We start from the raw sequence: 27817 nt of genomic DNA, 5'->3' as shown, positions 1-27817 counted from the left end.
ACCAATACACATAAATATCATTGCACTGAGTTTTTAAATACCGTGTCCACTCTATTAGACACTCCTACCTGGTTGGTTCACCTTGTAGATGTAAAGTCAGAGACGATTGCTCATCTATTGCTGCTGTTTGAGTTGGTCATCTTCTAGAACCTCATCAGTGGTCACAGGACGCTGCCCACAGGGCGCTGTTGGCTGGATAGTTTTGGTTGGTGGACTATTCTCAGTCCAGCAGTGACATTGAGGTGTTAAAAAACACCGTCAGCACTGCTGTGTCTTATCCACTTATACCAGTACAACACACACTAACACACCACCAGCATGTCAGTGTCACTGCAGTGCCGAGAATGATCCACCACCCAAATAATACCTGCTCTGTGGTGGTCCTGTGAGAGTCCTGACCATTAAAGAACAGGGTGAAAGGAAGCTAACAAAGCATGCAGAGAAACAGATGGACTACAGTCAGTAACTGTAGAACTACAAAGTGCTTCTATATGGTAAGTGGAGCTGATCAAATGGACAGTGAGTGTAGAAACAAGAAGGTGGTTTTAATGTTATGGCTGATCGGTGTATAATGATTGTGTCAGGCCCACCTCCAATGTAAACCTTCACTTATTTCCAGAAGAATAAAGTAAGCAGCAATTTCGAGAAACATGTACCTTTATTTGCCAACACAAAGAAAAATTACACACTAGACATTAAAAACAACATTCAACAACAATTTATAAAGTGCTGTAAAAATATAGCTACAATAAAAGCATCATTTTCACCTTGACAAAACACACACACACATTTTATATATATATATATATATATATATATATATATATATATATATATATATATATATATATATATATATATATATATATATACATACACATACACATACACACATAGAGCTATATAAAGTATAGGCAACTTTTAAAAACAGGAGTCAAGTTTGGCATATGCTGTAAATCAGTAATTGGATAAACAGTATTTGCAACATTAATATTGATTAAAGGCAATATAATTTTTTTTTTAATGCATAAATATGTGTCAGTAGTACACATTATGATTTTTGCATGTCTAGAGGTAGTTTCTATTTAAAAAGGCTAGCTAACTGGTAAATCTTAATTCCTGTTGGAATTCTGAAAGATTAGATCATATAACAGAAGTGCATTTGAGTGTATATGTGCATATGTATTATTTGTTATTATTTATTTGTTTCTTTAAACATTATTGCTTTTAAATTCAACAGGAATATATACAGGAGTACAGTTTCTGACTGTTCTTCTGAATATTGCGTCATAATGATTATACAAATCTAAAAACCTGTGTAATATCATGTAAAACAGTGAGATGAGAACAATGGGCTGTATTAATAACTTATAAAATTTATTTGGATTACATTTAGAGTGGAACAAAGACCGCTCTCTGTGACTAAAGATTAGGGGAGAAACGAACAGTCATTTTATTTAAAATAGACCAGAGGTGTTCTCTTGACCCTTTTTATAGGACACAAATAAAAATAATGCATAAATAACTAACAATTCAAACATTTAGGAAACCGTCCCACAAGTCTGATCCCTCAGACCTGTAACCTAAAGTGCTACACCTAGAAAAACAATCAGATTCCAAAACCACAAGTACATCAATTAGAGTTCTTCGGCTGTTTTTTCTTACTGTTCATCTCAAAGTAGGGCTCTTCTGCTCTTTTGGGTGGTGCAATCCGCTTTATTTGTTTCTGGTTAGTAGAGCTTGATGTTGATTTGACCACTTTGTTCTGAGTGGTGTTGGGTTTAAGTGGTCTAGTACTGCTGATTTGCACTTTTCTGTTTGAACTGTGTGTCGATTGAGCAGATTTTGAGCTGGGTTGTCGTGTAGCCTGGGAAACTCCTGTCCCCACAATGGACTGTCCTGCTGGGCATTTGTTTCTCATTGCATGGGACGTTTTTGAGGCTTGAGAAGAGGGAGTTTGAGCTCTGGAACTGGTACTTGCTGCTGATGGTTTGACCTCTCGAGGTGTTTTTGCTAGTGAGGGTTTGGCCTCCACTTGTGGAGTTTTTGCTAGCTTAGGCTTGACCTCTTGTGAAGCTTTTGCTTGTGAGTGCTTTTCTTTTGGAGATTTTGCGAGCATGGGCTTGACCTCTCGTGGAGTTTTTGCAAGTGAGGGATTGGACTGTCCTGGTGTTTTTGCAAGTGAGGGATTGGACTGTAATGGAGTTTTTGCAAGTGTGGGATTGGACTGTAATGGAGTTTTTGCAAGTGAGGGGTTGGACTGTAATGGAGTTTTTGCAAGTGAGGGATTGGACTGTACTGGAGTTTTTGCAAGTGAGGGATTGGACTGTACTGGAGTTTTTGCAATCAGTGTTTTTTTGTCCTGTTGTGTTTTTGCAAGCACATTTTTGGAGGCTTGTTGGCTTTTCGCTAAGGGTTTGGTCTCTCGAGCAGTTCTCACCAGACCTGCTGGTCGAGGTGAAACTGGTCGCCCTTTTCTAGCATCCCTTTGAAGACGCAAAGCTCCAGGGGAGGAGGGGCGCCTTGGAGCAAGACGAGAGTGAATAGGGGCTCGAGGTGGCCGGCCGTCTCGCTGACAAACTTTTTGAGCTCTTACTGGAGTGGTAGAAGGCTTAGGCTGTTTGCAGTTGGGCTCTGGGCACACTGGGCTGCGTGGCTGAGATGGAGAGCCACGCGGACGCTGCTTAAGGTTTAAAGATATAAGAGGAGCTTTGTGGGAAACTGAGACAGGTGGAGAAGCACGAGGAATAGGAGAGGGATTTGTTTGGGTCCTGGGAGAGGGGTTGGACACCTGAAGCTTCCTCTTGGGGACTGCTGCTTTCTGTGGTAGAGAAGGGGTAGAGGCTGGAGACCGGGCAATGCCTCGTGGCGTGACCGCGCCAGAGGCAGGTGTACCGGGTTTGGAAGAAGGAATAGAAGACAGGGAGGATGAGGCAGAGGAGGAGGAGGCAGAAGAAGGTGGAGGGAGGTTTACAGCAGCGAGGGGATCCATGGTGGGTGGTTGGGCAGCCTGAGCATTGAGGATGGAGTCTGGTACAGACGTGCCTTTCTGATATGCCAAAATCTTCTGCTCCAGAGTGGTGAACTGCAGCACACGACCAGGGTCGTACTTCAGTAGAAAACCCTTTAGTGTGTCCCATCCACCACCTACACGAACCATTACATGTTTCCCATGCAGCATCTATAAAAGTAAGGAAGCAAAAACATGAGTTTACAGAACAATCAACATTTAAAATTTATCTTGCATCTACATGCAAAACTCTATTCTAACCCAACCATTCTGATTGAGGCCAACATAAATAAGGTGCAGATGGGTGTCTGATAGTCTTCACATAGTGTGGGTGTTAGTGGAAACATAGCCAATCAGCCAATATGTAAATGTCCGGTCGGCCAATAGCACTTGTGGTTTGTGAATATACTGTTAAACCATAAGTATATGAGGCATTGGAAGCTTAGTGGTTAAGGTACTGGACTAGTAATCAGAAGGTCGCTGGTTCACGCCTCACAGCTACCAGGTTGACATTATGCATTTTCTCCCCTTTTTGGCTTAGCCAATTAATCTCCTGCTGCTGGGGATCCCTATTGCATTTGAGGAGGGTATATTCACCTGCTCCACGCCCCCTCTGAAGAGTGCACAGTCTTTTTTCCCCACGTGTGCTATGGTGGATTTGCACAAGGCTCCTCCACTTTTGCACAGGTACATCGGACCACTAAACAGGATCCTTTCACAGCATTTGAAGACCCTGCCCCTTTTATTAGCCGGGTCTTTCCCCACCCAGCAGACTCCATGGCCAATTTTGTCTGCTGCAGGCACTGCCAATTGTGCCATCCGACAGGTAGCGGAGCTGAGATTCGACTCAGGGTGTTCTAGCGGAATATCCCTCTGTGCCACCTGCGTGTCGAGGTTGTCACTTTTGAGCCCTTATGAAAGGTACTAAACCCTTAATTGCTTAAATGGCTAAAACTAAGTTGTTTTAGATTAAGGTATCTGCTAAATGTTGATTGGATTGCTTTTCTGGATTACGACAGGTGTAAAAGAGATCATTGGGTCAACACAAGGACACACTACAACTAAAAAGGCTTCAGTCCAGTAAGTACAGTCAGCAAGAAACGGACATTTATTACACCTGCAATATTATTACAAATCAAACAAAACGGGAAGTAGCAGCCAGTCAACATGTAACCCTCATACTAATCTAGTCATTTCCAATTTCCTAATTGAATTACCTTGCTGCTTGCACCACCCCACACTGACCTAAAAAAAGCTGCAGACTATCACAGGACTCCCACTGACACTTTTTTTTTTTAAATCACCAGCGAGTGAATAATCCACCACTAATGCAGGTGACATGATCAGCCATTCTTGAAGTGGCGTAGAAACCCTATTGACACCTCCACCTGTGCCCATTAGCTGTTCTGTCTACTAGCTGGCCAGGGATCTAACACAAACTTAAGGGCTTAAGCTCTTCAGTCAATCTCTCTGTGTGAGAGGTGGAATACTGTATTAGACCACTGTGCCACCCAAGCACCCACATAAGCCGAATCTACAGCAGTTTCTTGTGTCACAAAGCTTTATTAAACACGGCATGTAAGATTTTGACATCTGATTTGACATGGATTCATTTACTGAACATAACTTACCCTAATAAAGAGGATCTTATCCCCTAATCTGTACCGGCCCTCTGCCAGGTACTCGATAGAAAATTTTTGAGAGCAATTACAGGGAGGGTCGTCAGAATCAGTCTGGTCCTGTAAAGACAAAACCACTAATAAAGCATGGCAAGTAAAGATGCTTTAATATTTTGCATGGAATAATATGGGTTGTGTGTTAGTGTTCTTAAAATATTTGCTTCATCACTACGGTGACTACTCACAGCATGGTACAGGCCTCCATGGTGACAGCACACAGTAAAGGTTTTGACCGGAGGGGCAGGATCTCCTGCCATCAGAAGAGACTCTTCTAAATCAATCTCTTTTTCCAGTTTTACCAAAACAGGAGGTTCAACACCATACCTAAAACACAAAAGTAATAAAAACAAGGAGTATCATTAAATTAGGTTAAAGCTGGCTGTTTTCTAAAGTCAAAATACAAACCAATATCAGACCAATTTTTAATTAAATATCAGCATGACTTACAGGCAAACAGACATGCATGCTTGTCTTAATTGGCTGAATGGTATGAGGTCCACATTTGTTACTCTCATGTTCACAGAGCGCAACATTCACTAGTGTTAACTTTGAGCACATATTTAAAGAAACCTGACCAATGTAACTAAAAACTGGCCCCACCTTACTTCAGTATAAAAGAATAAAAAGGGGTGTGGACAAAGGACTATATACACTCACCAAGCATGTTATAGGGTATCTTGCACGTACCATACAAATGTACATTTGTAGGTATAAAATTTCTGACTGCAGCCCATCTGTTGCTGTGTATACTTCATTACCATAGGATCCCACTGACTAGATAGTATTGAAGTGGTGTTCATGATAGTGTGCTTTGTTCTAGTATGAGTGTATCAGGTGCAGCAGTGTCATGAGAATTTTGAAATAATGTTTAAACTTAATGGCCTTTTTATTAGGAACATACACTTTCAGCACTGATACAGTAAATTTTTTTCCCTGCACATTGTCAGTTTATCAACTGGCCTTTAGCTTCATATTTTGGGTTGGAACACTATTCTGCTCCCAGCATAGCACATTGAGGTGTATAGTATCCCAGCAACACTGCTAAACCTAACACACACATACCAGTATAACACACACTATAATATCATTACCATGTTTGTTTCAGTACAGTGCTGAGAATAGTTCACTACCCAAATAACATCTGGTCAGGAGGGGTCCTATGGAGGTTAGTTTGATTGATGAATATGGTACGGGGGTGACAAAGTACACAGAGCAACAGATGGGCTACAGTTGATAACTGTAGCTTATAAAATAATTAATGAATGTACAAACCAGATGTGTACCTAATAAAGTGCACAGAGTGTATACCTCGTTTTTGCTAAATCCCATAACTACAGGTGTAGATTTTATTTTTGTACTTACTTTAATGCCACAATAAAAAAAAACAAAAAAAAAACTTTGCAATAAGAACCCCTTATTAACTAGCTTTACCACATTCTCAAAATTCCAGTGCACAGTAGGAAAAACTGCAATCCGCTTATGGGACACAAAGGACAAACTCTCTGTTTTTCCAACACTGGGAAAATGTTTTTTTTTTATTTTTTTTATGCATTTTCTTCCTTTTTCTCCCGATTTATAGCAAGTCCAATTTCCCCCCAATTGCGTTATGCTTCCTCTCTACTGCTGCTGACCTCTACTGGAACTGACACACGACCCTCTGACACGTGTGCAGAAGTCTAATGAGGCGGGTTCATATGCGGATCAGCTTTGTGCACTAAGAGCCACACCCTGATCGCATTATTCCTCGACTCTGTGCAGACGCCATCAATCAGCCAACAGAGGTCATAATTGCATCAGTTATGAGGTCCCTATCCGGCATTTCCCGCCCTGGATGAACAACAGCCAAATGTTGTTCATATAGCCGCCCAGTCCAGCCGGATGGCAGAGCTGAGATTCAATATGATGTATTCGAAATCCCAGCTCTGGTGTGCTAGCATATTTTACAGCTGCGCCACCTGAGCAGCCACAGTGTGCTATTTCTGAAAGGTTCCACAGTGTTCTATATCTAAAATCAATTTTTTATGTTTTAGATCCACTTTTGCAGGAATCACAGGGTTCTAAGTGTATTATAGCCTATCTGAAGGCATGGCAAAGCATAACTTTACTCACCTAGAAATGATGCGTCCAAGCTCCAGTAAACAGAGGCAAACTTGGCGAGGGTCCTTGTGAAGAACTGTAATAACAAACATTATTTTTTAAATAAAAAAGTAACCATTCAAAAAAAGTGTTTAACAAAATCACATGGAACTACAAACCCTCATTTCCAGAAAAGTTGGGACACTTTGCAGTGCAAAAATGCAATAAAAACTGGAATCTGTAATTTGTTAATTCATTTGAACCTCTGTTTAACAGACAAAAGGACAAAAAAGATTATCATCATCGTATGAAGGCATATATTATATATACATTCTGCCATTAAGGTGGCATCATTTCTTGGAAATTTTATTATTGCAGTAAGTCAATGCCAATCCTCATTCTCCACAAGCTACAACAGAGTGGTTTATAGACACAGTGTGTGTGCTTGACTGGCCAGTCTGCAGTCCAGATTTAATCCAATTAAACTTTGTCATTATACGTATATTGGGTTACAGTATATTGAAACTGAAGCATGAAAATAGGCTATTTTATGGTACATAAACCATCAAGACATGAATGCGCATGCACTAGTAGGATGAAAATATAATCTGCACAACATTATACCATTTTCTCTTCTATTGAAAATGTATGGTGCATCATGAAGAGGAGATTCAGACAACAGTGACCACAGGTCACAGCTTCTATCGAGCAAGAATGGGCAAAAATCCCTCTTGCAAAACTGCAACAATTAAGTGTCCTCAGTCGTAATAAATAGTGATGAACATACTTCTGTCCAAACCTTTCTGACAGTGTTACAGGCATCCAATTCTAAATGTACAATTATTGCACTTAACAAAATGTTTTTCTGGAAATGGGGTTGGTAGCAACTTTAAAATGTGTTTTGTTTTAAAAATATTACATATTTTTTTTAGAAACAAACAACTAAAAATGTTTTTCATAAAACAAAAGCTTTTTTACATGTGAGTGTGCTTGTTAAATGTTTGGTGTGCAGCAGTAGTACAGAAGTGAACAGATGTTACATGCATCAGTCATTCTACAGCAGGTTTTTATGTGCACTGTGTGAATGACTTCTCAAATGTCCAATCTGCTTGTAAGCAATATTTACTAGCCATGTGATAGCACAGTGGTGAAGGTACTGGTCTAGTAATCAAAAGGGTGCCAGTTCAGGCCCCACTGTCAGGTCCCTAAGCAAGGCCCATGTTTCTATATATAACCTTTTTAACAAGCACACCACCTACAAGGGGGGAGCAACCAAAATAGAAAACATACAGTATGCATCCTTAGTCCATTCACAGTCTCTCGGTCAGAAACTGGTCAATATTTGTCTGCTAAAATGAAAGTGAGGAAAAAGTTGTTTAAATTTCCAAGAACGTGAAGAAACAGAGCTAGTTACCCAAGCCCTCTGACTCGAACAAATACGTCTCGTCTACTCCAATTTGATGGCACCACGACAGAAAGTTTGCCGTGTTGTCCCGTGCAAAAAATGACCCAGGAGACGCGTCTTTCTTAAAGGCAACTTTCTTCTTAGGAAACTGTATAAAAATACAAGTCAAAATTAGGAAAAAAAAATTACAAAAAGCTGAGATGGCGCTAGTGTTGGTTTTTTTTACATGTATCCTTTTTTTTTTTTTTACATGAGCCTTTACGTACCTGCTTTTTGTCCAAAAGGCAGTCCTGTGGAATTTTGCTTTGCAGAATTTCAACAAGTCGACAGAGCTTGACTCCATTGCTTAGCTCCTCCATAAAGTGCTCGGCTCTTATCTCTTCACCTTGAGAAGAGACAGAGAAAAATGAAAACAATCCTAATCATATTTCTGAGCCCTGAATAATTTTACCTTGTAACAGCTTGTCTTCTTGAAAACAAAATGACTTTTTTGGACTCTGTATACCAGCATGTTGGATTTAAAATAAAGCAACTATTATTTTAACATGCAGAACATCAGCATATACAGTGTATCACAAAAGTGAGTACACCCCTCACATTTCTGCAGATATTTAAGTATATCTTTTCATGGGACAACACTGACAAAATGACACTTTGACACAATGAAAAGTAGTCTGTGTGCAGCTTATATAACAGTGTAAATTTATTCTTCCCTCAAAATAACTCAATATACAGCCATTAATGTCTAAACCACCGGCAACAAAAGTGAGTACACCCCTTAGTGAAAGTTCCTGAAGTGACAATATTTTGTGTGGCCACCATTATTTCCCAGAACTGCCTTAACTCTCCTGGGCATGGAGTTTACCAGAGCTTCACAGGTTGCCACTGGAATGCTTTTCCACTCCTCCATGACGACATCACGGAGCTGGCGGATATTCGAGACTTTGCGCTCCTCCACCTTCCGCTTGAGGATGCCCCAAAGATGTTCTATTGGGTTTAGGTCTGGAGACATGCTTGGCCAGTCCATCACCTTTACCCTCAGCCTCTTCAATAAAGCAGTGGTCGTCTTAGAGGTGTGTTTGGGGTCATTATCATGCTGGAACACTGCCCTGCGACCCAGTTTCCGGAGGGAGGGGATCATGCTCTGCTTAGTATTTCACAGTACATATTGGAGTTCATGTGTCCCTCAATGAAATGTAACTCCCCAACACCTGCTGCACTCATGCAGCCCCAGACCATGGCATTCCCACCACCATGCTTGACTGTAGGCATGACACACTTATCTTTGTACTCCTCACCTGATTGCCGCCACACATGCTTGAGACCATCTGAACCAAACAAATTAATCTTGGTCTCATCAGACCATAGGACATGGTTCCAGTAATCCATGTCCTTTGTTGACATGTCTTCAGCAAACTGTTTGCGGGCTTTCTTGTGTAGAGACTTCAGAAGAGGCTTCCTTCTGGGGTGACAGCCATGCAGACCAATTTGATGTAGTGTGCGGCGTATGGTCTGAGCACTGACAGGCTGACCCCCCACCTTTTCAATCTCTGCAGCAATGCTGACAGCACTCCTGCGCCTATCTTTCAAAGACAGCAGTTGGATGTGACGCTGAGCACGTGCACTCAGCTTCTTTGGACGACCAACGCGAGGTCTGTTCTGAGTGGACCCTGCTCTTTTAAAACGCTGGATGATCTTGGCCACTGTGCTGCAGCTCAGTTTCAGGGTGTTGGCAATCTTCTTGCAGCCTTGGCCATCTTCATGTAGCGCAACAATTCATCTTTTAAGATCCTCAGAGAGTTCTTTGCCATGAGGTGCCATGTTGGAACTTTCAGTGACCAGTATGAGAGAGTGTGAGAGCTGTACTACTAAATTGAACACACCTGCTCCCTATGCACACCTGAGACCTAGTAACACTAACAAATCACATGACATTTTAGAGGGAAAATGACAAGCAGTGCTCAATTTGGACATTTAGGGGTGTAGTCTCTTAGGGGTGTACTCACTTTTGTTGCCGGTGGTTTAGACATTAATGGCTGTATATTGAGTTATTTTGAGGGAAGAATAAATTTACACTGTTATATAAGCTGCACACAGACTACTTTTCATTGTGTCAAAGTGTCATTTTGTCAGTGTTGTCCCATGAAAAGATATACTTAAATATCTGCAGAAATGTGAGGGGTGTACTCACTTTTGTGATACACTGTACACTGATCAGCCATAACATTAAAACCACCTCCTTGTTTCTACACTCACTGTCCATTTTATCAGCTCCACTTACCATATAGAAGCACTTTATAGTTCTACAATTACTGACTGTAGTCCATATGTTTCTCTACATACTGTTTTTTAGCCTGCTTTCGCCCTATTCTTCAATGGTCAGGACCCCCACAGGACCCCCACAGAGCAGGTATTATTTGGGTGGTGGATGATTCTCAGCACTGCAGTGACACTGACATGGTGGTGGTGTGTTAGTGTGTGTTGTGCTGGTATGAGTGGATCAGACACAGCAGCGCTGCTGGAGTTTTTAAATACCGTGTCCACTCACAGTCCACTCTATTAGACACTCCTACCTAATTGGTCCACTTTGCAGATGTAAAGTCAGAGACGATCGCTCATCTATTGCTGCTGTTTGAGTTGGTCATCTTCTAGACCTTCATCAGTGGTCACAGGACGATGCCAACTGGGCACTGTTGGCTGAATATTTTTGGTTGGTGGACTATTTTCAGTGAGGTGTTTAAAAACTATCAGCATTGCTGTGTCTGATCCACTCATACCAGCACAACACACACTAACACACCACCACCATGTCAGTGTCACTGCAGTGCTGAGAATGATCCACCAACCAAATAATACCTGCTCTGTAGTGGTCCTGGAAGAGTCCTGACCATTGAAAAACATTTACATACACAGCTTGATTTACAGGCACAAACACATTGTCTCTCATAAGGACCTAGTTTCAGTTATTCAGAAATCAATTTTAAAAAGGCTGTATGTATCCAATACAGAACATTCCAACCATTGGAAATGAACTGAGTAGTACAAAACACCTTTTTTAAGATGCTTCTGTGCCAAGACACACCCCCCACCATGTTTCACAGACGGCAGTATGTTTTGAACTCCAAACAGGGCATTTTTATAACTGTACACTTTCCATTTTAAGTATTTTGGGAAGTCTAATCATAAGGCATTAATTAGATTCTAATCTCTAATTTATGCCTCATGGTTTGATTAACTAAAAGCAGGGAGCAACAGACCCCATATATTAATAGACCATGCTAAAACCCACTGTAGACTTTTTGCTAGAACTATTCAGATACAGAGGTAAAAAAAAAACAATACTTTCCACTAATCAAATTTGGACAGGCTGTTATTTCTAATTTAAAACAAATAAATTAATAGTTGCTGTTTAATAACAATGAATAACCAAGGGTAAATTACAATATCCCAAACGAAATTTTAGTACAGGAGCTTGTCCTTATGTGTGTTTATACATGAGATCTAAGCTGACAGGCATGTTAAGAAGATTATCTAGAATGGGAACTCCCTCTATTCTTTTCAACTTTCTCTCACCTTACCCACTATAAAACAGATCATCTTGCCTATTGTTCGATTGATGGTCGTTTTCCACACCATAACACAAAACATGTAGGGAACTGTATAAAAAAAAACATCTGCATATTTACACTTTATATTCTAGGACTTATCAACCCCCATCAGCCCTATTGATTATGATGTCCAGTGCCTTAAAAAGCATTAAGCTGCCAAACTAGATTCATATTTCATTGTTTCAAGACTGCACATCAAAATTATTAAATTATTTAGGTTCATTTAATCGCATGAAAGACACAACTATTGAATTATTAAAGAACGTATTGCCAACAGGTGTATGAAATCAATTTTATATTTTAACTTTGGGGCAACACACTGGGCAAGATCGTTTACCATCCCAGTATGAATGTGCCCCTGTTTAGTGAGGTGCTAAGAAACATTGTTCAATAGGTATGGTGTAGGGGGCGATCAAAATGAATCTTGCAAATGTTATTCTGACTGAAAAAGCACATTCACACAAATACACTGCAAAATGCTGGTAAAATAATTATAATATCCAAAAAAGGGGGACGAGGGACGAAGACTCAATAGAAATGCTTCTGGTTTTATTATTGCTTATGGTCGAAGGTCCACATATGTTTGGCCATTTAAGTAAATGAATTTTCTTTATTGCAAAGGATTTGCAAAATGCCACTTTTGACTAATTGTTCTACAATCTATGCTACTTGTCTACTAGTTAGGTAGTGCCCCTGATGTCATGAGCTAGATGCTGATCGATGGACCAACAGCAGCATCAAACATTAAGCTAATGGTGGCTCACTGCCCCATCTCTACATGTGTTTTTGTTGTTTTATACTTATATAGGTGTACAGGTGAAGTAAATAACACTGATTATCTCTTTATCACTGCACCTGTTATTACATTTTATCCTCAAAGTTGATGTGTTAGAAGCAGGAAAAATGGACTAGTGTAAGGATTTGACCGAGCTTGACAAGGGCCAGATTGTGATGGCTAGACGACTGGGTCAGAGCATCTCCAAAACTGCGGCTCTTGTGGGGTGTTCCCAGTCTGCAGTGGTCAGTATTTATCAAAAGTGGTCCAAGGAAGGAACAGTGGTAAACCGGCGACAGGGTCATGGGCGGCCAAGGCTTATTGATGCACATGGGGAGTGAAGGCTGGCCCGTGTGGTCTGATCTAAAGTGGTCTGCTGAAGTAGTTAATGCTGGTTCTGATAGAAAGGTGTCAGAATACACAGTGCATCGCAGTTTTGTTGCATGTAGGGCTGCATAGCCATAGACCAGAAGGGGAACCAACACAATATTAGGAAGGTGGTCATAATGTTATGCCTGATCACTACTGTGTATGTATATACAATACTGTAATATGTGTATATATATATATATGCTACTTACCCAACATGCCAGATAGCCAAATGGCAAGGTCCTCCTGCATGGGAAAAAGTGAAGCTTCATGTCGTATAGCAAGCCACTGATCATACTGAAAAACATCTGTGAGGCCAGGGCCATGCCGAGAAGACAGGGGTGTGCAGGGGCTTTGCAGTGGTGACTCAAACTTTTCTCCAAACCAAGCCTTGCAGGAAAAAAAGAACAGAACACACTCACACTATTCAAGTTGTAATACAACAAAAATATTAAGACAAAGCAAATTAAAACATTTGTGAGGCTTAGCATACTAGTGAAACACATGTTTCGTATTTGCCTGTTTAAAAGAAAAAGTAAGAAACCCCAAACTCTAATTAAAGAATGTCACGACAAACACATGACTCATATGTGAACAAGACAAGGCTGTGGTTGTTGTTTAAATGAAGTTTGCCTTTAAGGGCAATTCCAGGAAACCAAGTTGGGAGTTGTGCTGTAGTCTTTTCTCCTCTGCCTTGTCAACACTCATTTGGTCCCAGCACTTGATAAGAGAATAGAATGGAGAGAGCAACACCACTGTTTTCCAGTCTCTGACAAAGTTTCTCCATAATCCCGTTTTGACTGTTAGGCTGATAGTTTAATACAGTACACACTAAATAGACATAATGCAATGCAATAGACAACTCTTGTTCAAACTTTGAACCAGTTCCACTACAGTTCAATTTCCCCTCTATAGTCTTCAATGTATAATATATTTATGAGATTTTAAGCAGAGTAGTTACTAATAACACATGGACAATATTGTTCTCTTTCATATAGGGTTTAATAAATACACCAATCAGCCATAACATTAAAACCATCTCCTTGTTTCTACACTCACTGTCCATTTTATCAGCTCCACTTACCATATAGAAGCACTTTGTAGTTCTACAGTTATTAAAAGTAGTCCATCTGTAGTTTCTCTGCATGCTTTCCCTTTCATGCTGTTCTTCAATGGTCAGGACCCCCCCCCCCTCCACACACGACCACTACAGAGTAGGTATTATTTAGGTGGTGGATCATTCTCAGCACTGCAGTGACACTGACATGGTGGTGGTGTGTTAGTGTGTGTTGTGCTGGTATGAGTGGATAAGACACAGCAATGCTGCTGGAGTTTTTAAACACCTCACTGTGACTGCTAGACTGAGAATAGTCCACCAACCAAAAATATCCAGCCAACGGCGCCCTGTGGGCAGCGTCCTGTGACCACTGATGAAGGTCTAGAAGATGACCAACTCAAACAGCAGCAATAGATGAACGATCGTCTTTACATCTACAAGGTGGACTATCTAGGTAGGAGTGTCTAATAGAGGACAGTGAGTGGACACGGTATTTAAAAACTCCAGCAGCGCTGCTGTGTCTGATCCACTCATACCAGCACAACACACACTAACACACCACCACCATGTCAGTGTCACTGCAGTGCTGAGAATCATCCACCACCCAAATAATACCTGCTCTGTGGGGGTCCTGACCATTGAAGAACAGGGTGAAAGCAGGCTAAAAAAGTGCTTCTATATGGTAAGTGGAGCTGATAAAATGGACAGTGTGTGTAGAAACAAGGAGGTGGTTTTAATGTTATGGCTGATCGGTGTATATAACAGAGGATTATGAGAAGGAGTATTATTTAAGCCATTTCATTTAAAAACAGAACCCAGCAGTAAACATCTCATTTATAAAGTAGAGTAAAAACTGGCTGAGGAACATGCTGGCAGTAACATTACATTCCTAGACCTACTGGGTTACAAAAACAAAATCTAAAGCCTTTATGATCTGGTGGGCCATTGTCTCTTTTTAAACAGCTGAGCTCATATTACGTGGTTGTAGTTCACATGGTAGTATGTTAAGTACTAGATCTTATTACAACAGGAAATAGGAAGTTTGTAAAGAAGCATACACAGTCTCAGGCCACCAAAACCAACAGCTTCCCAAAGGTCTCGTATCAATTCTTCATATAAGCAAAACCAGCCCAGCCATCCTTTCTGCCACATTGTAAAATCTTTACATAAACAAAAAATGTAAAGCATCCAAACAGTGTTTTTGATTAGGCAGTGTTTGATTAGACAGCTTTGTGTTTTACTCAAGCCTAAAAGGATTTCTAAAAATAAGAAAAGCTTGCAAATTGGAAAGACCCATGTTGTCCTTCCACCCCTTCCCCCACCAATCTGATTTTGCTTCTCCCTATGGAGTAATACACTAGTATAAAAAGACGGGGGAAGGGGGCTTCATGTGTAAACCTCAGAATGTCCCAATATGAGATGTCCTGATGGTGGGAAAAACACAACCTCAGTAAACTCACTCTTACTGACATGGCTTTCTGTTACTGTGCTGTATAGTATGCAAACGTAAAACCAAATTTATCTGTTCAGTCAATACAAACACAATCTCAGCCTTTCACACCAGACTAGCCAGTCTTACACAATAACCACAAACCCGAAATCTAATAACTAACACCAAGTTCATTGCATAGCAGCCCAATAATTGAATCCATTAAGACTGTATGAAATTAAACTTTTAATTAAAATGTATGAACAATATGAGCTGGAACAGTTACATCTAGCCATTTTTCTTTCTTTCTTTCAAAAGAAGGTTGTGTCATGACAGAGCTTTGGGAAACTTGCAATATCTGTTCTCAAATTCAACAATGATATAAAACAACTGAACCAATAAGGACACTGTATCAGTGTTAAGTACTGTTCCACTACTTCGATTCTGGAACTTGACTCAGATACAGAGGTGTTATTGGTCTAGTGTTTACTGGAGTCTTTTGCAAAAAGAATTCTTCCCCAAGTTTTGGTATTTAACAGCATTTTCTGTAATTAAAGCAAATTAAAACAAACTGTTTTCCTTTGATGGGGAGGTCATGTCAGGTTTATACACATTTAAGTACCTGCTTGTTAATTTAGCTTGAAGCAATCACTTGTATGACGGTTAGCACTTAACCCATGACTTGCTACATTACAACTACAATACAATACAGGTTATGTCTGCTTTATAAATTATAAACATAAAATAAGGTTTATTGTTTATTAGGATTTTAACGTCATGTTTTACACTTTGGTTACATTCATGACAGGAACGGTAGTTACTCATTACACAAGATTCATCAGTTCACAAGGTTATATCCAACACAGTCATGGACAATTTAGTATCTCCAATTCACCTCACTTGCATGTCTTTGGACTGTGGGAGGAAACGGGAGCACCCGGAGTAAACCCACACAGACACGGGGAGAACATGCAAACTCCACACAGAAAGGACCCAGACCGCCCCACCTGGGGATCATAAACATAAACTAAGGTTTAAAAAAAATAGATCCAGAATGAATAAAACATTGGGAGTTTGTTCACCAACACAAGATACTAAGGTACCCAGGAATAGTTACAAAGCAATCCAGATGACTAGACATGAACTTATAAAGCCCATCACTACATGATATATATATTATGTATATTAATCGCTCAGTATTGTTTTAAATTCTTGCACTGCTATAGGTAGCACTTCCTCTGTTATAAAGCTACTGCTGTGAAATGTGAAGCCTCTTCAAAAGTCAGCACAGCAAAACAGCTCTGCTTCAATAGGGTGAATTCTAAACTCCACTCTCTAGCATAGATTCCTATTTCTTAAGTAATGATCAGTATACATCTGTAATCTAAAACAATGTGTTACTGCAAGTCTTTCTGAAAAAAAGCCTGAAACCATACAGTTTAAAATGCACTATGACTATCCTTGCATGCACAAACAGCAATGAGGAGCCAAGTGAATACACTCGGTCAAGAACGTCTTTTAGTGGCAATTAGCTCTTGAAGTTAAAAGCGCTGAGTATTTAAAAATTGGAAACTGTGATACATAGCAGCATCTTACACAAACACACACACAGAGCACTAAAAATAAGCCAAGCCAAGCTATGTAATGAAATTCTTGGTGAAGGAGTGTTTGCTGTTAACTTTAGTAATGTGTCGCTGTTACAGATTTTACAGTTATTTTACTGTTCTTACAACACTACCGTAACCCTGAGATCATATCAGCATCAGTTATTTATATACACAGACTACAGATATGTATTGTGTCCCAAATCACATAATACTAGTAATACTAATTGGCATGTGAACACACACAAAGTGGTTGTGTTTTGCTCCTCTTCCCCTGCATAACTACATTTTTCTGTTATGAAATGTTCTCCTACTGATTAATAGGGCGATAACATGCATCCAGGAATGTACCTCCTCACCCTCAGGTAATTTAGCAAGAATTGTCACTAATTAAAAATCTGACATGACTGCTCGACTTATAATAACCATAAGATTCTGCATGTTCACATGTGTAATTTAAAAAGCAGAAGCTTTTATCCAGAACAACTTACAATAGTGACCAAATACAATCTGAGCAATTAAGGGTTAAGGAGCCCAACAGTGGCCCTGGTGCTTAAAACCTACAGATTACTAGTCCAGGACCCTAACCACATCCCTATTTGCATACACATAAATCAAATGACAACTTTGTGTGTTGAGAATTTGAGGTCTTACCTGCAGGCTAGCTTGTACAGCCATCACCGCTATCAGAAGTGTGTTACTGCTTCAATCTGGAACACAGCACAAGAGAAAGTGTCAGTAAGAGTATTAGAGAGAGAACACACAAAAAAGCATTTTTAAGCAAGCCCCCTGCCATGTGTGCCATAATCTGGTCACAACACACTATATACTCAGCCTAGCTCTTCACATCACTACAAAGTTTGACCATATGGACTTTATCAGCCACAGAAAGCCAATCAGAGAAAAGGAAATTACTTGCAGAACCAAGATCAGCAATCATGCTTAAATAATTACCTTCTTCTCGTCTTCTGTTTTTGTGAGGGTCAGTTGTCCCATCGGTATAAATAAGTCAATATGTTTTCCATTAAAAAAAAAAAAAAGTTGTTTATAAAAAACAATTTTATCTACCACCCCAAAAGCAGAAAAAGTTAAGACAGTATGGTAAATGCAAATTGACTTTTGACTTTTATTTCATTGCAGACAGTATAAACCCAAGATATTTCATGTTTTGTCTGGTCAACTTCATTTAATGTATTAATATACATGCATTATCACATTTAATTTTATTAATATTTTCTTTATGCATTTTCTCCCCTTTTAGCGTGTCCAATTGCCCGATTGCATCATGCTTCCTCTCCACCAATGCCGATCCCTGCTCTGATTGAGGAGAACAAAGCTAACCCACGCCCCCTCCGACACGTGGGCAGCATGCCGTATGCATCTTATCACCTACACTTTGACGAGTGCAGTGCAGCTCAGCGTTGCGTAAGGAGAGGACACACCCTGAGAGCACTCTTTACTCATCTCTGTGCAGGCACCATCAATCAGCCAGCAGAGGTCGTAATTGCACCAGTCATGGGAGAGAGACCCCATCCGGCTTAGTCCCGCCCATATCTGAACAGGCCAATCGTTGTTCATGTGGCTGCTCAGCCTAGCGGGCAGGCAGAGCTGAGAATCGATACGATGTATTTGAGATCCCAGCTCTGGTTCCAGCGTGTGTTTTTACCGCTGCGCCACCTGAGCGGCCTATCCATTCCTGCATTTAAACACATCCCAAAAAAGTTGGAACAGTACAGCATTTACCACTTTGTAATGTTGCCATTCCTTCTCACAATCCTTATGGCATTGAAGATACCAAGCGATGAAGTGATTCAGGTGTTATCTGTTGATCTAAAATCTCAATGTACTTTTCTGCATAAATGCTGCCATCACATACATGTACATTACCTGACACCACCCCATACCATGACAGACCCTGGATGCTGATGCTTTTGGTAGTCATTCAACAGATAGAAATCCAAAGCGGTTAAATCAGGAAAACGTGGCGACCACTAAAATGGACCCCTATGGCTCCTTGACCCAGGGCTTGGACCTATAATCGACTCACCGTCTGCCAAACTAATTTCATTTTATATGGACATTTTCTTAAGTTTTAGACACCCTGTATAAACATAAAGTCTCCAGAAAAGAAACAGTTCGAAAAATCTACAGCTTGTTAGGCCAATGTAGGCAAATGGAAGGCCCAGGGAGCTCTTAGCCCAATTCAAATTTTGGCAGTGCCACTGACTAGCTCAAGTAATCAGACAATTGGCTGTGTCTGAGGGAGTAAAAGCAGGGTTGTGGAGTCACCTCCTTGCTACTATTCAGTGGAAGCATCAGCACGAGTAGCAGAGAGCATACAGTGAGTGATCCTATACACGGGCAAGACGTAGCCTAGTGGTTAGGGTACTGAACTAGTAATCAGAAGGTCGCTGGTTCAAGCCCCACCTCTGAGGTTGCTGCTGTTGGGCCCTTGAGCAAGGCCCTTAACCCTCAGTTGCTCAATTGTAACTGTAATGTGAGTCGCTTTGGATAAAGGCGTCTGCTAAATGCAGAAAATGTAAATGTAAATGTATACAAAAACACATGTCAGCGGAGGTGTCCTAGCCTGCTGTTCTACTTGGTCAGTGTAGGTGTTATGCATGCAGCAAGGAAATTGCATTAGGGAACTGACAATTACTAAATTGGGAGTAAATGGGACCTAAAGTTCCAAATGAAGGCACTTAATCAGATCCACATCCTTTCTGTCACCCATCTAGTTATCCTAACCCACTGCAACCTTGACTACAATGAAAAAGTGAACGAATTAATTGAATCAGTGATTTTAATGCTTACATATAAATATATGCTCCTTAGCTATCCTCTTATTGGTGACTTTTTGACAACCTTCAAACATTCAGGACTGTCATTGGATGTTTCCTAGCAATGGCAACCAAATCACACAGTGTACCAAGACCACCGTTTTTAACTTGCACCCAAATAACTTTTTATAACACGTCATATTTGTATGCAATAGCCAAACTGGTCTCAGTAGAGCACTTTAGAATCTGTGTGCATAGAAGAGAAAGACAACAAAACAGTATGTGTCTTCTTGTAGCTTGAGACAGGCCTGTCAACATCAGCACAGCTGAGGAAACAAAGCAGAACGCACATGTGCATGCAGATAGATAGACCCCAGCAGGAGGGAATTTTGGCACAGACAACTGTGATTTCACTAAATCTAAAGCCTGCCATGACTAAGCATTAGTCATCAATAAGTAAAATAACTCTGTAAACCAAAGCATTTCTATACGTTGATGATTACGCTACTAAAAACAGAACACGGGCTCACCTGCATGTCTAAATACAACATACTCCTATGCCTATCCAGAGAGAGAAGTGAGGAGACACCAGCTCCCAGTACTGCTGTCCAAAGAGAGTAAAGCAGATAACATTCAAACATTAAGTTCAACTGCCCATCAGGGTGCTCAGAGCATCTCAGCCAGAGATGGAGTGGACTGTGATGAAAACAGAAGGGAGAGAAGGAGGAGGAGCGAGCACCGAGACCGACTAATGAAGAGACTCGGCTGAGGCACAGATCAACACCACTGATGCTGGCGAGGTATTTACAATGGTGCTATTGTTCCGCCCCCTTCATCACACATGCACACGTACACACGTACACATACACAGAGGCACTCGAGCGAATGGATCAGGGTTTTCCTCCTAACACAAAAGAATGCTGAAGTTCTGGGTGTATACACTTCATAGAAAAAACCTAATGACTTTTAAAACTAGTGAGTTAAAATGTGTTTAAAAAAAAAAAAAAAAAAAAATCACATCTAGCCCACTAAATGTCAAGCAGCTAAGGAATGGCGGGGTAAATGAGGAAAGAGGCGAACAAAACAAAACGTGTTTTATGTCCCAATTGAGAGAGGGCCTTATAATGCAAAGGCCAGGCCATGACCCAGTGTCTTGAGCAGGGTGCTGGGACATTTTACTTAAGAGCTTCAATGCATTCCTCTCATTCATAAGCATGGGTTGACTTGTGCACAGTGTCAATGCCAAGTGCCAGTCTGGAGCAACGGTCACAGCAAATGGAAAGTCTTAGTAACAGTCTTTAGCTGCAGAGGTACATCCAACTGAGACGTAAATGAAACCATGGTTTCATTAGTCAAAATTCTCTGTATTATTTTAATACAGATTTTGCTGAATACAGCTGAAGTCCTACCATACAGTGAAATCTACTGTATATAAAATGTAATAAGATAAAAAGTGCGTAACCAAAAATTGTCATCTGCAAAGTGAACATCAGTGACTAAGCATTTTTGGCCTCTTATTTGCAATCTAAGAATTCATTTTGGTTTCACCAGATTCCCATTGACATCCAGCACCTTAGCTGTCATTCACATTGGCAGTGACACAACAGGACTGTCATTTATTTCCAATCAGAGTTGGCAATTTCCGGCAACAGGAGGTAGCGCAAACGTAGGCAATGCAAAATGGGTGGAGTAGGCGACGTGACAAAGTGGTGCTAAGTTTATAATTTTTTGCTAAATTAGGAGCAAAGCAATGTAGCGATTACCAATAAGCAATAAGGACAGCGGTACATGCATTATCTCCACCACAGTGAAACAGTATGTCCCTTTGTGGTTGCTAAATAATTGTTCTTACTATATATTAGTGGTGTAAAACATCCGCAAACAAGACGGTAAATGCAGTTTTCTTGCCATAATGACTGCACAGACAGTGATGCAACACAAACAATTACCCTTCAGGACTTTTATTTTTAGCAGGAATGCATCTGACCTGTGGTAAAAACTGGGTGGAAAGGAATCTGATGTGGTCAAATTCTTTTTCTATACACTGTAGATACTAGCCAGTAAAGTATGGTGTACTACCACAGCATTTGCTTTTTTTGCTTGGTGTCAGTTAAACCATGGCAACCAAACACCCACACATAATAATGACGCTGCCGGTGTGAACACAGGGCAATGAACGATTAGTGATTTGGATGACAAGAGGTCGTTGCTGGTGTGAACACAGGGTTAGTAGTCAACAAACATATGAAGGGTGTGTTCGAAAACCTAGTGAGCTGCTTTGCTGCCTACATAGGCAGCTGCTTAAGTAGAGAGGATTCTAATAAGTAATTGACTTATAAGGCAGGTTATTTGAACGCACTACTTAAGACAGCGATTCCATCAGTTTTCATTTACTAAACTAACACAGTTAACCTCTTGCCATTCAAACCAATGGAATGGGGTGGCACAACGCGCTAGCATGTCAACTAACATCTCCCTCCACGTACTAAAAACGGTTACTTTGCTGACAAGTCCAAATTTGCAAATAATACAATAATAATTTATTTACACTGAATGCTGGGATTGCCTTCACCATTAAGGCAGCATCGGATGCTCACTCATTATTCTGTCAAAATACTGTTCAGATTTAAGGTGACTTAGTAGGTAGCATTTTAAGGCATCTAAGAATTCGAACAGCCTACTTCTCGGGAGCGCACGTAGGATGACGTAAAATGCTGTCTATGTAGAGATCTCCCTGGGTTTTCGAACACACCCAAAATGTTTAAATGTTCTTTTTTTTTTTTTTTTTGCGTCCAATTTCATCCCATCAATTATCCTCTCACTAATGCCGGTCCCTGCTCCTGGTCGGGGCTGACGAGGCCGTTCCACGCCTCCTCCGACACGTGCACAGCCAATTGACCCGTCTTATCACCCACACTTGACGAGTGCAGCGCAACCGCCCCAGTCGTGAGAGAGTATCCCCTCCGGTCTCAAATCCCACCCCTCCACCTGAACAACATGCCAATCGTTGTTCATATAGCCGCCCAGCCTCGACCAGTGAAGGCAGAGCTGGATTCGAAACGACGCGTGTCTTTTTACCGCTGCGCCACCTAAGCGGCCTAAATGTTCACTTTCATTAAACAATGCATCCTGGGCAGCACTGGGTGCAAATACACAACTGTAGGATGACTTCAAGTGACCTAAAATAAGAATGACAACCAGCAGCTGGGTTAAAATGCTTCTAGCTACAGTGATAAAGTTGTACAAATCTAGAAAGATTGCCATTTATTAATGAGAAGCAAAGAAGAGTCAGGCTGAGGTTTGCAAAAGACCATAAGGATTGGACCACAGAGGACTGGAGTAAGGTCATCTTCTCAATTAAATAAAAATTAAATCATCTTAGCCCAACACTTGGTCATCTTATGGTTAGATGACCTGGAGAGGCCTACACCCACTGGGAAATTTATTGTAGGATTGTAATGATCTGGGGGTTCTTCAGCAAGCCTGGAATTAAGCAGATTAGTCTTTGGGAGGGACACATAAATCAAGCCATGTGGTTATCCTTAATGAAAACTAGCTATCTATATACACACATAGTAAATAGTAAAAAATCAAAAAGTCTTTGTATTATGTTTTTTAAATAACCGGCAGATTATTAGTTGCAACCCCACTATAAATGTTAAATGATTTGCAGTGGTCTCTTCATTTGTTCCAGAGCTGTATATATGTATAGGAGAGATCATGAATTTGGGATAAGGTCTACATGAGGCAATGTCCAGATTTGGGACTTCTAGAGACACTAGAACAAGAGTAAACATAGAGAGGGGGTGAGAAAAGGGACATCCACATGTCCCTCACGCAGGTCATCAAGCTTAGACTCAATAATCGCCTAAGAGGATCAGTGCTTCAGACGCAGGCCGAAAGACTCTTTTACGTCACCCACAAATGAGAGCCCGCACGTGCTTTGTGTGCGTTTCACGTCTTAGCATGTGCACCAGTGGCTCACACATGGGTCCTAAAATGCACCATCAGACAGCCTATTGTAGTCTTTTTTTGATAAATAGGCCATTGTGTGTGCGCACACCTAATTGACCTGTCAGTTACTTTAATTAGAGCCCCTGAAAACACATGCATAATTACTGGACATGAGACTAAGGATGTTGACTGGTGTACCTTACCAGACTCCCCACCCCCAATTTCCTGAAGGAAAACCCCTCTTGTCCAGCATGATGGGGGCCCAGCTGCCTGGCGGGGGGAACTCAATTGCAGTAATAATAATCCATAGTAAACAGCTGAGCTGCTCAGCTCATGTGAGCAGCTATTTTTTGGGGATAAAGAGTGACCTTTGTTGGCTGTTCACATGCCAGGGACCTGTCAGAAATCCCTACTCAGGTTCAATAGGCAATCACTATGCTACTGTGAGCAATGTAAACATTACCAGACAAAGTAAAACTAAAGCTTTTTAGATGTCCAGACAAAAAGGTCTAAATCAAGTACGCAGATCAAGGAAATGAGACAATGGGGACAGGAGGTATGAGGGTCAAATAGATCAGGTTCACAAAGGTGTAGGTGTAGTATTTAGATGTTCTTTCAGCTACTGCCGTTTCCCAGGGTAATCCCAGAGACAACCTGAGAACAGCATCGTGAAAAACCAGGAAGCCAGCAATCATCTGGGGTGAAAAAGACATGGTTGCTAAAAAGCAAACAGAAACGGCTGCCTAGGCAAAGCTATGAGAAACAAAATACGTAATGTCCTAATTACAAGGAGTATGTTAGTCTATTGTTTGTACCCCTCTCTCCTAATAGTCAGCTGGTGTGTCATTAATAAACAAGCGGTAATCCAAGAATCAGAAAGATTAACATAGTGCCATGTAGAAAGCATTACATATGGCTGAAAGGGCTTAAAGGACACTGACTCTTTTGTTAATTTACTATGGAGTGACCATGGTTTACACCTTTTTAATATGGTAACCTGACTTTAAAGGCATCGTCTTTAAAATGTCCAAGCAAGTCACATATTAAAACTAATTAGTTATTTCTATGCAGAATTATTTAGGCCTTACAAAAGATGAACGGTTTGTGGAGGGAGGTCAGCTAAAGTAAAATAGCACATTTATATTTGATCCAAAAACAAGCCATAATTAGAACACGGAATGAATTCTGAACCACTCAAACTCACAATTTATAAAATACATGACCTGCATAATAGACTATAGATTGCGGTCCTTTAATGATTACTGTGACACAGCATGCTTAGAATGAATGAATATCTTAACAGAGGACTGGTCATTAAAGAGGCATAGTCATGTTCAGGTGGTACACCGGTCTAATGTGCTAGTCTAGCTGTGTCACCGGCCTGGTGGGGCGCTCAACAGGCACAACTGGCAGTGGCTAAGTGAGAGAATGCTGGATATAGAATCACCAATGATGCACTAGTGTGTTTGTATGATCAACTATCCACTCAAATATTTATAGCTTAAAACAGTTTGAAGTAGGTAGCACTAGTTTGTTTGTTTATTAGGATTTTAACGTCATGTTTTACACTTTGATTACATTCATGACAGGAACAGTAGTTACTTATTACACAAGGTTCATCAGTTCACAAGGTTATATCGAACACAGTCCTGGACAATTTAGTATCTCCAATTCACCTCACTTGCATGTTTTTGGACTGTGGGAGGAAACCGGAGCACCCGGAGTAAAGCCACGCAGGCACGGGGAGAACATGCAAACTCCACACAGAAAGGACCTGGACCGCCCCACCTGGGGATCAAACCCAGGACCTTCTTGCTGTGAGGCAACAGTGCTACCCACTTAGCCACCGTGCCGCCCAGTTAGCACTAGTAACACAGCAATACACTGCAGAGCAGTGTGTGTGTTTATGCCATTGAAACCAAAAGGAATGACATTAGGAAGGTTGAGCCACAGTAATCTTACAGCAATAAGATATCCCTAGTATCCAACAGGTAACCCACTACCTTTTTAGTAATAACATGCAATATAACTACTTTTCAGTAGTGTTTGTCAAGTTTTCTTTGTAGCAGTACCTTCAGTACTTTAGGCATTAATAGATGGAATATGAATACTAGATTGTCATTATGTTAAAGCAAGGAATCCTACAAAATAAAGGGTAGAGTAATCTTCAAGCAGATACCATGGCGTGATCGATTTGGGTTGCTACAGCTTTAAATTTGCTTACATTTTTAAATTAAAAAGCCTTGGCATAACAAAACATTCTCCTACCTAGAAAGTAACTTTATGGTTACCGCTGCGCCACCTGGGTGCCGAAAAACTGATTTTACCATAGTAATTAAGTATTATTAAGTACATAATATAACACATATAAAGTAAATAACTTAACTCTATGTTTAAGTTTTAAGAAACATGTGAAAATAACACAATTCCACTAGATGCCATTCTTGTAGCACTGCAGGTCATCCTGGAAAGATTAAAGAGGACTGATATAACATTGTCGAGAAATTTGGGTGGTACAGTGGTCTGTTACACTAGCCCAAATCTTAGAGGAATCCCAACTCCCTGAACTAACTAACCGCAGCCTGAAACTTTACCTTTTTTATGGTTAAGTTCAGCTAAATTTGTAAACCGAATGATCACTGAAACATTAAACAAAGCTGAATTAAATACCACCATGAATAGAAGATGGCACAAACAGGGAAACATCTGCACTGCTTTCCTCCTGTGGGAAAGGAAACAGGGAGCAGACAACCTTGACCTTTGTTTACAATTGTCATGAAGAATGAAGTCCATGCCAGAGCTGGAACTATCATCCTTGTTTTGTTTTTGAACAACCAGGGCACTTTAACACTGGTGTTTGATTTTAGCCAGTCAAAATCCAATAATCAGTAGCTGATTCTCTGACTGAAAAAAACTGGGAGTGTAAACTAGTAATCCACACAGCACAGTAATACCCTGTTTACAGTTCTTACCTAAACAAGAATCTCAAGAAATGATTCACTTTTATTGCTTGAAGTTCATAGTTTGTACTAAGAAACACATTTTATGAAAGCACACCAATAGATAAAAGTATTAAACCAGTAGTTATGCTCAGCAATGTGCTTTAACTAGAGTAATTATTTACATTTACATTTTTGGCATTTAGCAGACGCTTTTATCCAAAGCGACTTACAGTACTGTGACAGTATACAATCTGAGCAATTGAGGGTTAAGGGCCTTGCTCAAGGGTCCAACAGCAGGAACCTGGCAGTGGTGGGGCTTGAACCAGTGACATTCTGATTACTAGTCTAGTACCTTAATTTAGAATTAAAATCTGGCAAGCCTAATCTGTGCAGCTAAACCAGGGCTGTGTGGAAGCCATTTAAAATTTGAAAAGAATGAACTTTGGAGTTCGATATAATGCAAAGTTTTGAACAGCTAATAAAACTTTCCCTTGGTCACACACCTTTTCCACGCCGGACGCAAACATTAGTACTGGTGTGCTGCAATAATCCTCTTTTCTATGTATTTAACAGACTTTGGTAAGGTCTTACAGTACAGTACAAGTACGTTGATGTTAAGACTGCCGTGGAAGTAGAAACTGAGCAGAATGGAGTTCAGGCGGTGACTGAGCATGGAACAGAAAACAGTACAAAATCTCTCACAACTCACCAAAGTTAAATCCGCTCACTGGAAAGATGTCAATATTCCGAAAGGATGTCCAGGACACTCGCTCCAAAACTCCTCTGATACACACACACACATACATATATATATATATATATATATATATATAAGAGACACACGTGTACTAGCACACTCACCCTCACATTCACATTCACATTCACATTCACATTCACTCTCACAAACACACACACCAGGTCCGCATCATCTGAAACCGTTTCAGGCTCAGCGTGTCGGGAATGTTCAGTTGAGTAGGAAGAGATGTTCGAAACGACCAATCAGAGCGCAGGATGGGAGAGGGGCGGGAGAAAGCTCCAGAGCAGGTAGGCCGAGCATGGTGGACGTGATCTTACTGATCCACTCAGGGTTCATCTCAGGGGTCATGAATAATGCATCATGTAAAATGAA

At 40.6% G+C, this 27817-nt stretch overlaps 1 protein-coding gene across 1 annotated transcript; it reads right to left on the bottom strand.

Annotated features, from left to right (window-relative positions):
• Window positions 1-1164: 1164 nt before the first annotated feature.
• Window positions 1165-27601, bottom strand: gas2l3 (growth arrest-specific 2 like 3). The gene is made up of 9 exons (XM_063003899.1): window positions 27398-27601; window positions 17667-17722; window positions 13135-13312; window positions 8437-8555; window positions 8180-8318; window positions 6799-6862; window positions 4875-5013; window positions 4642-4749; window positions 1165-3181 (listed from the first exon to the last, which is right to left on the bottom strand). Exons 2-9 carry the CDS (start codon window positions 17688-17690, stop codon window positions 1634-1636), a joined length of 2319 nt encoding a protein of 772 aa, XP_062859969.1. The 5' UTR covers window positions 17691-17722; window positions 27398-27601; the 3' UTR covers window positions 1165-1633.
• Between the last annotated feature and the right edge of the window lie 216 nt (window positions 27602-27817).

This window comes from Trichomycterus rosablanca, chromosome 1 (genome assembly GCF_030014385.1).
Source record: "Trichomycterus rosablanca isolate fTriRos1 chromosome 1, fTriRos1.hap1, whole genome shotgun sequence".
Taxonomy (NCBI): Eukaryota; Metazoa; Chordata; class Actinopteri; order Siluriformes; family Trichomycteridae; genus Trichomycterus; species Trichomycterus rosablanca.
This window is presented reverse-complemented; position numbering and strand designations above follow the sequence as displayed.

What these genes read in the sequence shown, in the direction of transcription:
- gas2l3 (XM_063003899.1), bottom strand. Translation starts at nt 17,690, where the DNA reads ATGGCTGTACAAGCTAGCCTGCAG. An exon ending in CTGTACAAGCTAGCCTGCAG is followed by an intron (nt 13,313 to 17,666) that starts GTAAGACCTCAA and finishes TTTTCCTGCAAG; the next exon opens with GCTTGGTTTGGAGAAAAGTT. An exon ending in ATAAGATCCTCTTTATTAGG is followed by an intron (nt 3,182 to 4,641) that starts GTAAGTTATGTT and finishes TTACTTTTATAG; the next exon opens with ATGCTGCATGGGAAACATGT.